Source organism: Pelecanus crispus, chromosome 2 (assembly GCF_030463565.1).
Source record: "Pelecanus crispus isolate bPelCri1 chromosome 2, bPelCri1.pri, whole genome shotgun sequence".
Classification (NCBI taxonomy): domain Eukaryota; kingdom Metazoa; phylum Chordata; class Aves; order Pelecaniformes; family Pelecanidae; genus Pelecanus; species Pelecanus crispus.
In genome coordinates, this window is record NC_134644.1 from 133,292,954 (window position 1) to 133,309,430 (window position 16,477).

At 38.8% G+C, this 16,477-nt stretch overlaps 1 protein-coding gene across 1 annotated transcript in view; it reads right to left on the reverse strand.

Moving 5' to 3' along the window:
• TOX (thymocyte selection associated high mobility group box) overlaps positions 1 to 16,477 on the reverse strand; it is a 222,022-nt gene that overhangs the window by 79,861 nt on the left and 125,684 nt on the right. Inside the window, exon 3 of the mRNA XM_075706030.1 lies at positions 9,581 to 9,823. Within this exon, the coding sequence (XP_075562145.1) occupies positions 9,581 to 9,823 (243 nt within the window). The remainder of the gene's footprint in view (positions 1 to 9,580; positions 9,824 to 16,477) is intronic.

The following is a 16,477-nucleotide window of genomic DNA, read 5'->3' on the forward strand; positions in this document are numbered from 1 at the left end:
ACTGAAGCTTAGTTACTGAGTTAATCTCTGAAATTCTTTATGTGTGAATGAAGGTAATCTTAAAGTGTATTAGAAAAAGTCCCATCTCTGAACAAAAAAGTGTTGCATTCTTATCAAGGGCCTGATCCTGCAAATCCTCCATGCACAGGGCTTTTTTTGCTAAAGGACCAGAACATTTAATTTCGAACATTTTTTCAGTTTAGGTAACTTTTGTAACGATGAAGTGAAGACACCTGTAGCCTAATATTACCACTGTCAGGAAGTGAAATTTCGAAGATGGGGTATGAAGTAGCCTCATCTTGTCATCCATTAGGTATGCCATGTCTCACTTCAGCAACTGGGCTACTTCTTTTAGTAACTCAAACAGCAAAGGTACTTATTATTAAAGTTACTAACTGTCGGGCACTGCAACCTCACTCATAACCCAGGGATTTGGTAAAAAATTTCTATGATGCAGCCATGTTCAGTATGTTGATTAAATCTGCTGCATCTACTTCAATAACTTTGCTCTAGTTTCAGTCTCTGTTTAACATACAATGTGGATCCACAATCTGGGGAGAAGGGGGATGTTGCAGATGCTACATCCTGTCTTTTACATTCCCTCTCCAGCAGAGGGCTTCAGTGATTAACAGTGTGATTCATACTTACATACTGTATATACATGTATATGTTCATATACATGCATATATGTGTATCCGTGTATATATGTATACGTATGTATGCACTGCAGTCCACATCATCTCCCGGTCAGGGCAGGCACACGGAGCGCCATGTCACTACTTGTAACATTTCCTTTGTCTCTTTTCCTTCCCCGCAGGTTAGTTGAAATAGGAATGTTGGGTCCACACTGATAATATGTAATATAAACTGTAATGCCTTTGTTCACCTGACTTCAGATGGCAAGGGTTCATTTTTGTGGGTTTTGTAATTGAAATATATGCACGAGCATGCCTTAGAGATGTTCCTCACTCCATAAGGCTTCTTGCTGCCCCTACATACTTTAAGTCCTTTTTTGTAACTGTATCCATCCATGATATACACAGAAAATTAATTAAGAATACTCATTTTCCTATCTTTATTGTCACAATATAGAGGCAGCAGCATGTACAACGTGCCATAAATGCAGTTCAAAGGTGTGTGAGTGAGGCTACAGAGATAAGTTCCTAAGTTGCGTACATGTGGCTGAAGTACAGCGTTACATTAGCAGTGGAGGTTAAGGGTTTACATGTTGTCCCCAGGGAATCACAACATGAGAAAGGGCATTTACATAGTGTGTCTGTACAGACTTTGTATAGACGAAGGGGGCAAAAAACCAGAGAGGCAGACATCAAGCTAAAATGGACCTTTGTGTTATTGAAAGGACCAGAGGAGAGGTAGACATCCTTACACTTTAAGCATTTCTTAATTGCCTTGAGAAAGAACAAGAACAAGGGATAAAAATAAGAAATTAGTTATTTCTTACTGATGATTATTTCTCCAAATCTCAAAACACTACCAAGTAGAATTATTTCTTCCCTCAGCAATATACTTGCTGCTGCAAAAAGTCAGTGGAAAACTGAAACAATGATACCTAAAGTTCTGTAAAACCATTAAAACAGATAAAAAACCTGTGGGACTATTAATTGGACTTTTAAAATTCTTTCAATTCAGAAAAATCAAGAAAGCCAAGAATGTGTTTTTTCTCCCAAAGTGAATTAAAAATTTTGCTAAACATCTATGACTTTACATAGGCAAGACTAGACGAGGAGAATTCACACTCCGTTCTAGCGGGTGACACCATCAAGAAGCCCTGGGTTGCTGGTGTCCCAGCCTTCAGCAGAGTCATGCAGCACATCGGAACTTCCAGCACGTAAGTGGCAGCTTGAGTTGAGACAGTGCATGCCACAGTGGGACTAGTTTTGTCCACACAACATACCTTTCTACTCCCTAACAAGATGGGATGAGATGATGAATGCAGTACAAACCCATGAAGGGTGTGCAGTTTTCAAGTTTGAAGGAACGCAAATGCATGCATTTAAATAATGAAACAGGTGGAAGGAGAGGCTACTCCACCTGATGCACAAAACTTTCCCTTTCATCTGCACTGTGGGCTTCTCCTTCCTTTTTGCCTTCACAAAATCATCTTCACCAGTTTCAAGAAAGACATTTCACTTCTATTCTATCTACAGGCCTTAAGATCACTAACATTTTTTTTTGCTGAAGACTGAGTCTTCAGAAACATTTCATTATCTTGCTGTTCTCGACAAGTACATGCAATGTTAAAAGCAGCAGATTAAAGTCAACAATCTCTGCTGCTGAAACCCCTGAATTTCTGACATTTTCTGAGAGTTATGTTTTCTCTATTTGCATACTCTATTATCTGTTTTGTTTGACACTTGCAGCTATGATGCTGCTTATGCATTAATCACTCCTGTGAGTACTTCACATGTGAGGTGGTGTGTAATCTACCAGCCCCTAACTGAAGGCTCTCTCTCCATGCCACATTCGTCATGTCTTAGCCTGTGTCTATCTGGTTAAAGTCTAAGAAACAATAATTGATACTGCTACACATTTTTTTAATTACTTTTTTACGTAGCAAATAAATTTGTATCAGACAACGGGTAGCTGTTGTGAAAAAAGTTCACCAAAGCATTTTCTACAGAAGGCTGTTTTCAAACCTAAAACATGCCACCTTGTTATTCCTTCTTGAAATTATACTGAAGTTGTTTTCCTACTGAATTTGTGAAATATGTGAGCCACATGGAGTCTCAACAACCACACTCAAATAAGCAGAATGCTGTATTTTCCAACTGACAGTAAATCAACAGTTTCATTGGCAATTTCTAAAATGAGACCTGGAATTTTTCTAAAAAGAGTTCTGGTCATTTGTGTACAAATATTTTTCTACAGTAATGAGCAAATATTTACTTGCTCTGTCCTTAAGGTAAGTTCTTAGTACTTACAGACAGAAAGTGTAGCTTTACCATATACTTTAAGACCAGGAAAAAAGCTAATTTCATGAAAAACGCTAGCCACAAATATTCTCACAGCAATTCTAGTCCTAGTTGACCTTGAGAAGGCGGGGTCCATCGACAGCCTGCACCCACACAGTGCTTTCTTCTACCTTGCTGATTTTCTCTTGGGAGGGAAAAACTGTAGAATTGCTACCAGTTGAGGTGCTACCAGCAATATTCCCCCTACCATGTATGCATGGACTAATGTTTACTGCTGAGAGCCCCTGAGGGACAATGTGATCCACAGGAAGGTTCTGGGCCCCCCACTGTAGTGTGTGTGTGGGGGGGGGCATTAGACCAATCCTAGATAGAGCACATCTTTTTGAGAGATGCCCCATCTTGATTTCAATCCTCAGGAACCAACCACCTTCCATAGTACATTATATAAATGGTAAATCTCTATCAGCGTTAAAAATGCATGCTTTGTTTCCAGCCTGATTTTATACAGCTGTAATTTCTAGACATTGGATGTTTTAATGCTTTTTTTCTAGCACCTTCTACTAGCAGATATGCAACATGCAGGTATTTATAAAACCTTGATCAAGTTACATCTTAATCAGCTACTCTATGTATCCTTTCTGTTGTCTTTCTGATGACAAAAAAGTGGAGCAGACATGAGAAGTAAGGAAAGATGAACATGGTGTCTCAGAGTCCTGGATGGAATAAATCATCATAATTCTACTGAAGACAATAAAGTTATGCCAGCTGACATCAGCTGAAGATTTGGCTGTGCATCCCTATGGTTAGGCTGTTTGACAAAACATACAGTAACTATTGTAACCTTTTGCCACAGAAGGCTTATTTCAGTGAGAAAATCCAGCTTGTAAAATATGGGGTTTTTTTAAAAAAAAGGAAAAGAAAGATATCCTGCAAGAATACAAAGCTGCTTAATATGAGAAAAAAAAATACTTTAACACAAGGTGTTCCATGACCTTAGCTTTATGATTTGGTGGTTCTGACGGCAATAACTCACTGCAATAAAATTTGGGGTAGCAGCAGGTCTGTGTAGCATAACAGTAAATTTTGATGTAAACTGAAGACCAGAGCCTGGTAATGAGGCACAAATGTGAAGTATTCACTAGAGACTAAAAGTATCTTCTACCACTGGCATGCAATACAAGCTAGAAAAAAAGTATCCAAGCATGATTCACATCTCAACATTTAGGTTAGAAGGGGCAAACCTTTTGTTTTGTTATGAAAATTATTCATCTTGTTCATCAGAAATAAAAAATTTCTGTTTGACTCAGTAGTTTGCACTAATGCTTAAAGGTGCCAAAAAAAATCAACTGCGTAAGTCAGCCTCAAGACGAGTCATGAATACTGAATTTAAACTAATATGTATGAAACTGGTAAAACAGAATCTCTTAAATACATCCCAGTACAACAACAACAATCTCCTGTATTGGATTTATAAGCAGCTGTACTGTGAATAAGAAATACTAGCTTCATTCCACCTGAGATGAAAAATGAAAAAAATAGTAGCTGTCCACTTTCTTCCCTGTTATACAGTGCCACATTTTGTTTAAGACATTACTCTCTCATGGGCTGCATATCTAAAAAATATAATTCATGAAAAAGTATAATGTAATTGTTTGGGCTTTGATGAATTGGGGCATAATGTTAAATAATCATTCATTGCTTTTATTCATCTGTCAAAGTGTGCAAAAAAAAAGCTTTTTATTGCTTTTTTTTTTATATAAGGACATGGGCCTTTGTGACATGCATTTTATTTTAAACTAATGCTTCTATTATTCCACCTCTGAATAATTATAGCTGACATCATCTACTCTTCCGTGTCCTAGAAGATCTTTAGCTCTAGTCCACTGTTACATATTTTATGCATTACATGAAATAAAATACCTCAAGATTTTGAAAATATTTATTTTAAAAACAGCAATGAAATTGTCTGTAATCACATTTTCTGCTCTGCTTTGAAAGCAGCATTATTCAATATGCCAGTGGTCTTTTCCATAAGAGCAACATATTAGAAATTCATGCTGCTCTAATATATCTGAATTCATTGATGTACTGTACTCCCTGTAGACCTAAAGAAACATTTTTGCTTCAGTTTCATATGTCCTGCACATTACCCACTGATGTGGTGGTTGTCAAAACAGTTGTACAGTAGCCTTTGAATTCAAAGTGTGCTTTGACTGTGTACCGAAAATGACAATAAACCTAAGTATATACATTATGCTGGCTTTTGTTGCCAGCACAAGTAGAGCATTTGGGAAATAAATCCCCTGATTTTATTGCCTTTTAACATCTTTTCCACTTTAAACTTCAAACCCAGAAATTTGAAGCATTTCAAGAAACTAAAATCTCTTTTATTTCTTTCTTGTAAATTTGCTATAGCATACCATCATGAGCTGCATTTTCAAAAGATCAGCACAAGATTACAAATGAAAGCATTCCAAAAATAGGGGTCTTTTTCCTCTGTGTAAAAACAGCACTGTGATTTTTAACCCTGGTTTCTTGGGGAAAAAAGCAATCATCTATAGGAGATACTAAAGAAGCTTAAATGTCTATAATTTTGTTGATAAAATGAACACACAGTAAAGCTCATTTTACAGAACACATCCAAAAGCATTTTTACTGATAACCACACATTCTCATAGGGATGGTATATACACGCATTTGTTTGCAAATGTTAGAAGGGTATTTCTCGTGGTCCTTGGAATATTTCAAGAAAATTCATGCAAACAGAGAAGTGCTGGCAGGTCAAGCCCCAGCTGGAACTGAACCAACCTACATGGGGCTACCTTCAACTGTAGTAAACCAGGAAGGGTTCTCTATTCCATTACATAGAAACAAACATGCCTACAGGACCATCAGTACATCTTCATTAAACAGCTCATCTATATCTAATTGGATCCACTTAAGGAGCAGAAATAGAAGTCATGCCCATTTTGAAGGAGGACTTTAGAGAGCTCCCACATGTGGCCGACCATGCTGGGGCTGGACCATGTGTTCAAACTACCGTGTCTCATGTTCTGCACAAATTCTGTAGAGTTCTGAACCCCCAATATCCAGATATAATGAGCATCTAAGAAATCTGTATGTAACAGCACAGTATAAATTAGTGTGCACGTGCATGTATGTATATGCCTGTATGTTACCTAAGCAAAAAATGGAAATACACAAACATAGAAGCCAATATATGAACTGACAGCAGAATAATGAGAAAGAAAAATTTTAGTGATTTTTTTTAAAGTACTGGGGGTGCAATAGGAAGTCCAATCAATCAAAAAAACTTCAAAAGTGGCTAATTCCAAATTTAAGTATCAGACACAGAAAATGGCAACAGGAAATTTTAATCTCCCAGCATTGTAAAATTTTTCAGAAACAATTCCCACAGTGTAAAAAATCTGTAAGAACCTGATCCCTAATAAGAATTCACTGAGCTGGTAGTGGGCTCTTATTGTATGTGTTTAAGCACTTCCACAGAGGAGAATTCTTACAGAGCTTGCGGCAAATCCTGCAATCCTTACTCAAAGGGATTTCATCTGCAGCTTGCAGGGAGTGCTGAATGGTATGAAACCAGGACTACTGATAGGGGGAGTTCTGAAGGATTTATAAGAGGGGTACATCCTCGATTTTCAATCTGTCCAAAACAATGGAAATCCTTATCTGAAAACACCTGGTAGTTGAGATGAAAGAAGATGCTACAGTCAGTGTACAAGCTATTTTCCTACTTTGTTTCTGAGCTCACTGTGCTTCGTTTCTCTTGTTTGGCTATCATTAATTAAGGCTTTGTCTATAAAAACACCAACTAAAAACCACTCACTAGTTCTAACACAGACAAAAAGGAAGGTATTATTGCTAAAATACCAACATGGGTTAAAAACTGGCTAAAAGGAAGGATGTTCAAGGTAAAAAAAAAAAATATAGACCAAATTCAGTCAGAGGCACATTGCACTACAGCTGAATTTGTCCCAATATAAGTAAAATTTGCTGAAGATGTGAAATTAATTAGGGATAAAGAACAATCAACAGATTCATTTCTAAGAATAATTTTTCTAAAAATACTCATTAGTGCCCTGAAAAATGAAGCGAGACACATGATTTCCAAATACACTAAGCAGTAGTTGATATAACAGAAATTATATGGCACCAAGGGTTTAGATAGATTGGGAAACTTACACATTATTTTCTATGTGAGGCACTATAAAAGTGATTTAGGCAAGTGCTTGTTAAATGGATCAGAGTTTGATGAGACAGTAAAAAGGAAACTTAGAGATGAGTAATATCAAGAGAAAAGAGTCATATTGAAGAAAAAATGTAAAAGGTTCTGGATTATAAAGAAGAGCTTCAAAGCTAAGTAAAGAATGCTAACTCTACAAAATCCTTGTCTGTCTTCATCAATGGAAAGCCAAAAGGACAATGGGGCCATTCTGTTCACTGAAGAAGTCACTGAATTCACTGAAGAATTAACTTAAATTATCTCCCTCAAGATAATTCCTCTCAAGTTATCAAATTCAAATCAGAGGAACTATACTGCCAAACAGTGTTTGAACCGTACAAAACTGTGGTGTTAACATCTTATCAGTTGTACTAATGTGAGATGTAGCTTAACCCCTTTAACAAACAAGCCAGTCTGAGTTAAAACTATTGCTAGTTAAGAGGCCCTCTTGTGTGCAAAGGGCATGCAACTTAGGGATAACAGTTGACTTAGCCCATGACGCTTCAAGGATCATGCTTTACTTATTGAACGAATCCTCAGAAATGACTGATAAAATTTAGCGCTATTTTCTTGAGGTCTGATTTTCATTTTTTCTGATCTGCGTTAAGTCCCAATAGCAAAATTGCCTAGTTATATTCAGCTTTTTTGTATTTGCCCTCAGTGCAATAATTCACTCTGATGATCTACAAACTCTCAAGGCCCTTTGTTCAGAGCTTGGTGCAAGAGGTTAATGTGGAACATCAGAGCTTAAAAGAATGCACAGTTTTGAGCCATAGCCATGGCTCAAAAGAGGTCAATTCGATGAAATACTGCTTGTCTTGACTGGAGTGCCAAGCATTTCTCTTACTTTTTCAAGTCTTTTCATAGCTCTGATTCTCAGAACCCCACACAAGATTTAGTTCATGCTCTTTAATGCATGCCATCAGCTTTGTGGAAATGCAAGCAAAATTCAAAACATTTCCACAAAGTATATGTACATTTCTCTATCAAAATCTGCCTCTCCCCCTCTCCTCCCATTATTGAACATAATCCTGGGGTCAGATTCTGATCTCAAGCACAAAGCATGCAACATCCTACTAAATCAATAACAACTAAGCAGCACATAAGAAGCCAAGACTAGCCCACCTGCAGTACAGCTTGTTGGACATTCTCAGAGGGAATGCAAAGCTCCTCAAAATCAAGGCAGCTTTACTTTAAGTTGCAATGAAGCCCTATGACAACCAGATTTTTGTTGTAAACTGCTTTCTGGCCTTCACAGCCCCCCAGCCCCTGGCTCCGGGGCTGTTAGTCTGAGGAGCTGATGGGGAGCTGAGCCTAGATCCCTCAGCCCACAGACCTCCATATGCTGCCTCAGCTCCCAGGCTCCTAGGCCTGATATTTTTTTTTAGGTAATGCGATGGTGAGCTAGCAAGCTGGAAGCCTAAACAGCCTCAGTCCCTAAGCGCAGAGCCTCCCAGCTGGGACACGGTGCCCTAAGCCTCTGATCCTCCAGTGAGAAGCCCAGACCCTTGGATCTCTAGGAACGGTGTATCCTTAACTTTGGCTGTACAGATCTGCAGTTCATCTAGCAGAGTGCCTGAAGTCCAGTGAGCCCCACACAAAGCCAGGCCCCATCCTCTTCCATGGGATTTTTAACCCTTTGGCTTAGAGTTGTACATTGACGTGAAATAATGCCCTCTTCCGCAAAATGATCTTGTCTGGAGCTGCTGTGCAAGAAGTATACTAATTATTTGCAGAGCCCACTTGAAAATGTAACATGTAAAGTAGCTCTGCAGTTGTTGCAAGCAATTTAACATTCAAAGAAGTGATTTATAATATCAGGCTTCCCAAGATTACGACCATAATGACTATCTGACAGACTTTATAAGCAAATCGTCCAGTCATTTCAATTGGATTCTGGCTGGCTAAGGACTGGGAACTGTAAAAAGGCTATAAGACTTGGCCTAGAATCAGAAATAACATTTGCTGTTTTCCAAACGTGTGGTAAACAAGAAAGGAGATATTAAATTTTTGTACATCTCTCAGCACATGCAAATGAGAATGGAAAAAGCCTCGTCAGACAAACACAGAACAACGGCCATCTGGATCCAAATCCTGCTCCAGAGGAAGTCAAAGCCTTGAGCCTCCTTTTGTCATTGTTTACACCCGTGTAAAGCAGCAGTAATTCTACTCAGGGCGGCGGGTAACATGCTGGCTTTGAGGAACTCAGCTGTGAAACCCCCACCACCTCCAGTGGGGGGAGGATTTGACATAGGGAGTGCGATGTAAAATCCAGAGTCAGGCCAGCTTGCTCCATGACTTGAGCGGTGCAGGAGCTGGCCCCTCAGAGGATTTCAAGCACGTCTGTATTTCCATGATTTCGCAACGTAAAGTAGTACAAAAGGGAAAGACTAAAAACGCTTACCACAGAGAGAGAATTGGAAAGGAGTGCCCCGTCTTGGCCAAGCATGTTGGAAACTGTAATTTCGGGTAGATCCATGTTTTGTGGGTGGAATGGAAGGAGGCCGTTGTGGTTCATGGGATGACACAGAGAGTGGTACCCAGACTCTATCTCATTCAAGTGCACCAGGGAGTGGTCAGGCAATGACGGAGGAGTTATAGGAGGTATGTTAAAATCTTCACTTTCAAGACTTGGGCCAGGAAAAGACTGGAAAAAAACATACAGAAAGTGCTATGAAAATCGTATGAATACTGATCAAGAATAATAATAAAAGTCACACAAAACAAACAAAAAGAGCCCAACTCACATACTTCTAAGCAGGAGCTTCAATTTAACAACAAGAATATTTTAAACACCCATATATTATAACAGTGGAGTTTCACCATTATGTATGGAAGAAAAATTGCCTCTAAGGCATGAGAATCTCTGATACTTTCATGGCTTCCATTAGAAAGAGATTTTTTTTAAACAAGCTGAATTCAGATTTTAAGGGTCCTATTAAAATTTTCCAAGAGTCTTCATCTAGCTGAATACCTTTTTCATGGGAATTGTGGAAAAGGGAATGCAATTTATAAAATTAACATTGGTTCAAAATGCTTCATAAGACTCCCTGCTACTGAGATCAAGAATTATACAGTGAAGAAGAAAGATACCGCTTTCAGGCTTGCAGGAGAACCATGCATTTGTTCTGCTACAAAGAAAAACAAACAAATTCAGAAAGAGTACCTACTTTGTATGAATATAATGATGTGTTTACAAAAATACATTTATGGTATCTCAAAACCACTGATTTTTCCTTTCTTAATCTATAAACTCAACAATACATTTTGTCAGTCATCTAAATGAGTTAATCCGCAAAGGAACTGTTTAGTCTTTTGTTGTCTGCTGCCATTGAGTCATCCAACTCCATCTGATCCAAGCAAAGGCCACAGGCAAAGTCAGAGTAACGCACCAAGGTGGATAATTGCTATTATTTATCTACATTCTTTGTACAGCAGGTAGTCTCATTTGGGGGATAAGGATGGGTATGCTTATATTTCTTAAAGGAAAAAGGTGAGCAGGGTTAGATACATGATCCAAATCAAGAGTTAAAGGGATCGGTTGCAGTGGTTCAGCCTGAAAACCTGCTCTGCTTTTCTGAGAACAGCCACAGTTCTCATCTCCTTTGCAAGTGATCAGTCTTTGCACATCCCACGCCCACAGTCACGAGGTTTATAGCACAGAGACTAGTTCCACCCTTCCTGCCCCTCTGCGGCAACGCAGCCCTGCTCTCAGTGCTGCTTTTGTTAATTCTGGAAATGCAAGGATTTAAATATGTTCTGCTCCTGCAAAGTGTCTTCAGAAAAGATGAAAAGGAGGGCACAATTTCAAAAAGCAGCTATAAGAAGAAAATGTTTTCCCCAATACGAGTTTGCAAATGGAGGACAGTGCGGTGTATGAAATCGTGCAGAAGGACATGGGAAGAATCGATGCCCAATTATAAACAAAGGGGTTTTTCGTTAGTCATCATAGTAATACTGTGTCCTCCCTGATGCCTGAGGTTACAATCCTCTGCACGAGCAGGGATATAAAAACTTAAATCAGACCAACAACAGTGTTACATGTTTTCAGTGAGCTGCTGAACACGGACGAACCTACTCTAGTCCACATTGTCATGGTTTTGGTTGCTTTGCTTGTTTCCCAACAAGATTTACACCTCTGTTAACCAAATTTCTTATTATGAAATAGAACAGGAAGGCTAGACTACAAAGGCTAAAGTAAAATACCAAAGAAAAGGACAGGGAGAGAAAAAGGTCTGGCAGTGATATTGCCATCCTTATGTGTGAGGACTTTGATTCTACCTATGCTTTCCAGCTGTGTTTCTCATCTCCAGCACAGGAGTTTGCTCTCCCTTTGTCCCTACCCTCTCCTTAATGGTAAGCTGATGTTGAGTCTACTGCCATTGGTAAGTCATATTTGCCCCTGCTTTTAGAAGCCATGATGCAGCCATCAGTGGAGACGTCTTCAAGGGAGAAAATACATACAGTAAAAATAGACCCTCAGTAAACAGAGAGGACACTTACCCATGACAAAGAAAACACGACATATTTACTCAACCACAATGTATACACTGTGCAAAACCAAATAAAAGTATTATGGACATGGTATACACTATTTGCTAATTACTATTACATTAAATCGATGATGAAAAGTGTCTAAAGTGAGCTTAAGGTCTAATACCACAAAAACAAAGCAGCGAGGAACAGAAATTAAGGAAGGGACAACACCATAATGTTCTTCTGGATCAGCACTATCCTACACAAGTACACTTAGATTTGGTTACTGTAATCCTGGTGAGCTTAGATCCATGTAACCTACAGCTACCAGGAGGGATTCATGAGCTGTGAAAAGAGGACATTTTGTATTCAACACTTGTCTTTTCTACCGTCCAAAAAGACTGATGGCCTCACAAGAGTTTTCTTTCCCATGATTTTGCAGGTACAAAGAACTGTTAACATTTGTTTTCTCTCTCTCTCTCTCACTATCCTACAGTGAAAATGCCTGGTCCTGCACCTTTGCTGAACCAAGATGTCTCAACACCTTCTAGAGGAGGAAGAGAGATCTGCCCTCCTACTTGCTTAAGCAAGAGCAGGACAAGGATCTATAGTATTCTCTCACTGCTTCTTTAACAAGAAGAAGGGACTTCACCCTACATTCGCTACTAGAAGCAAATATTCCTAAACCAAATATTGGCAGGCTGGGCGTGCCTACACCATTAACATTGGGGGCATTCAGAAAATCTGCTGTCTTATTTGTATGCCCTTCTGCATGCCATATGTGGATAGTCCAGGCTTTACTTTAGTTAAGACTTTGATTTGCTGTGTTTCAAATTGAACTGCCATTAGGACATTAGCTTCACTTATTAAAAAGGAAATAACACACTAGTGGCATAAAACTCCACAACTCAAGTTGCATCATGTGTAACTATATAATAATGTTATATATATCATATGGGCTAAGCATTTTAAATAGATGGTTAATCTATGATTATTTTTAAAAAATCACCCCATGGTTATTGCTTGTGAACCAGTTAGAGTGTATTTGATCCCACATCACTTACCACATCACTGTCAACAACACTAAAGTAAGCTTCTTGAAGTAGTAGCAGTAGTGTAGCAAAGGCAATAATTATACACCAAAACAACATATAATTCAAGCACTAGTACTCCCTATAATGTTTTTTCTTCGCTTTTTTTCCTTTTTTTTTTAATAACATAAACTATTTTACTACTTCAGTTAAGCTAGGCAGAATCCAAGCCAGGTACTAATGATACGGACAGATATTTGAAAGCATCTGCAGAGTGCCCTATTCACCCAACATTTTCAGCCAATTTGGTATTTCCATACTTAGTATGTGTATATGTAACACATACAGACACAACTTCCTCAGGGCAGCTCCTTCAACAGTAACATGACAGTACTCCAGTTTGTAGTCCAGGAGCATGGTTCAGATGCTTGTAATGACTTTGCACACTGGTACATCAGAAATGAATAATCCTATATACATTTGCAGCAAACACAACATATCCTGGAAACAAGGCTGTTACAACTGCACGTGGAGGAAAGGAGTGAGGAACAGGACATACGCTTGTCCTGCCAATAGCAGCTACAAGCTTCAAACACCCTCTCCTACTACTCTGCCACCTCTTCCCTCGCCATTGGGAAAGCCTTCTTCAGGAACCATCTAGAGTTCTCTTGATGGAACCGATCCAGTGCTGGCAATGGGCTCTCCTGGAACATCGTGTTACCCAAACAACATTTAAGGGAACTCCAGTGCAAGGCCAGGCCCAAGGTTTTCCCTGCAGCAAGAGCTCCCACTCCCAGGCCAGTCATCATCCTGTCCTGACTCCTGGGCTTTCTTAGAGCATCTCTTCTTCTAACCCAAGCCATTTATCTGGAATTTCTAATGAAACAGTTATCTACCATCAAAAGCATTAGGGAAGGCTACACTCCCTGTATCCAATTACAATTCACAAGTACAGCTCATACGTATTAATAATAAATGGTGGCCTGTAGCTTCAGCTCTGTTTGGTTTTTCTTTGGGGTGGGGAGAAAGGTTAGGGTCTCCCCCCCGCCAAGGGTTTTTTCCTTCATAGTTGTCTTTACTATCAGCAGGACTTTCTCTATTCAGAACAACAGGGAATAGCTCTTTTTCATTCTACTGGTCACAGAAATACTAGCAAGCTCACCTTTTTACTTTTGAATCAAAAAAGAGTAGCAGTAAATGCTTTATTTACTTTATCACAGAGCTGCTAGGAACTTTGCCAGTGGTTTCTCTTTCATCTCATGACTGTGGGAGTGGATGAGGTGTTTATCAGCTCTTCAGTTTAGTGGAACTTCCTGAGATTCCAGAGAGAAAGCCCTCTGCAAAGTAACACCATTAAAGCCACTGCATAGCACTGAACAGACACAGGCTTTAATTTACTTTATTATAAAGAGGATTTTCATTATGCTTGTGTTTACTATAAGCAGATTTCAGTGTATTTCAGATGGGAGCTACACAGTGGGAACCTCAGACCTGACCATCCTTAAATTTGGGCTATTTACAGACCTGAAACTGTGAAAAAGCTGTTTGAATCAAGGATGCCTTCCCAAATCTAAACGACAATATTCTATGTTTCTGGTTAAATATTTGTGACATTTCTGCCTCAAATGATGGAAATTTCATAAAGCAGATGATCTTTGAGATGGCTGCTCTGAGATCAAGAGACCTCATTATCTATGCCACCTTAGCCTCTAATTTTACAAGAAAAGCTTGCCACAGTAAAACGATATGAACACTTAACCCTGATTCACTGTCCAACCCAAGTCCAGGCTTTTGTTCCTGAACAATGACCTCCTTGGTCCCCTTCAATTTATTTTTTTTATGCCACTTAGCCTGCCCAAATCCAGAAACAAGCTATGGAAGGGGAGGCAAAACTGTGGGCGGGGAGTTGTATGTCAAAGGTCAGTTCTTTAGCAACACGTAACTCAAATTAGGGCTAAGCATCCAGCTATGCTAGTAACACACACACAATTCTAGTATTTATTTTCGAGGAACTCAGATACTCACTGTTATCAGAAAAATAAGGGAGATGCTTGCACAAGCTGCATAAGAACCGAGGAAAAGGGAGTAAGGAGAAAGAAGGAAATAAGAATAAAGCCCCTTTTCTTAAATACTCTACAGTGCTGACTGCATACTGGCAAGTAAAACTTACTTATGTTTCAAAATAATTTTAATAGAACTTTAAAAAGTAATGAGAGAAGGGAAACCAAAGGAGATACCTCAAACAGACTGACCACAAGAGGCAGCAAGCATTCAAACATCCAATATAAATCCCTCTGAGGAGAGCAGAATTGTTACTATATGACAGCACAGACAACATACATTAAATAAGTCTTATTCGTGTGCTCAGTGGTTGTGTCAGTCACCATGCGTATGCTCAACAGAATCTGGTATTAGCAACAGTTCCTTAAAAATTGGGAATTTGCCTATAGATATTAATTTAAATGAAATGAAGGGTACTGCCAGCTATGTAGAGCGTGTCTTAATTTTTCATTTGCACCAAGGCTTCCACATCTGAACTGTGGAAAGATGCCAGTTTTTAAAAGATAGATGCTTCAGGCTGTCTCCTCTTCTATTATTGAACACATTGTTACATAACTGAAATACTTATGAATCGAGAGTAATGTAAAAACAATGAGCTCATTAAAAGAGGAAAACCAGCAACATACCTTGTGCACATTTGAAAGTTAGGATAATATATTTGATGGCAGATATTTCTAGGAGTTTTAATAGGATCAACCTTATCTCTAATTTCTAAACGGAGGACCTTCAGAAGCAAGTGTTTTTCAGTTTCTTTTGTCTCTGCATGAACAAGACTTGATAGCTTGAGACTATAATGCATTACTGTGGAAACCTTCGGTCTGTTACATAAATCATCTTAATACTCAGCAAGAATTGTCCAACAGTGCCATTGATATGTTCAAGTCAATGATCCTGCAAACAATTTTTTTGTGTTTCTTCATACGGTAGACAACAGCAATAAATCATATTCATTTAAAAACACACAATATACTAATTTATCAAGCAACAGCTATCAAAAATATATTACAGGGGAAGGTATAACTTTTTTCTATTGTGTTAATCAATTTCTCTAATTTATATCAGGTAAAGGGCAAAGCCTCAAGCAAAAACATTAATTTTCCAGTACCAGATGAATTCTATTTTCAAGAAGGAGAATGTGCTGACAATGATATTATTGATTTAAAACAATCACTATTTCAAAGTTAACAGAATTGTGTAAAAGCGTAGACCTTTTTTTAAGATTCCACTCTTGACAGTCTTTTCATTAATTACATTAATTTTATACGTATACTATAGCGGTTTGCTGGGAAACATGTTTTCAATGAAGGTTTTAAATTGAAATACATTTTAAAGATGACAGTAAGTAGAAGCACAAATATTATAAAAGATTACAAGATCTGGGCTCTGCAAACACCAATACTGTAATCGAAGCATTTAAACTTCCCTTCAGACAGAGACCCAGCTGTGCACTTCTCCTACTTAGAAAGTTTGAGTAAATTTCTAAGAGAAGTGCAAGCCTTTTTTAGAATTACTGATCAAACCCCTAAGCAATTCCCTTAGGAATACCCAGGAGCTTTAGGCACACACAGGGCATCCTTAGAGTCCCAACCTGGAGTTTTGCCCCGCTCACCAGCACCACCCTCCTACCCTCCTTAGTGTGTGCCCAGTGGGGAACCAAGCGTGGTCGCTGTTTGACACCCTTTTCACTGTTCTTTCCTGAAAAGAAAGGCACTGGTTCCCCCACAGTGTGTGAC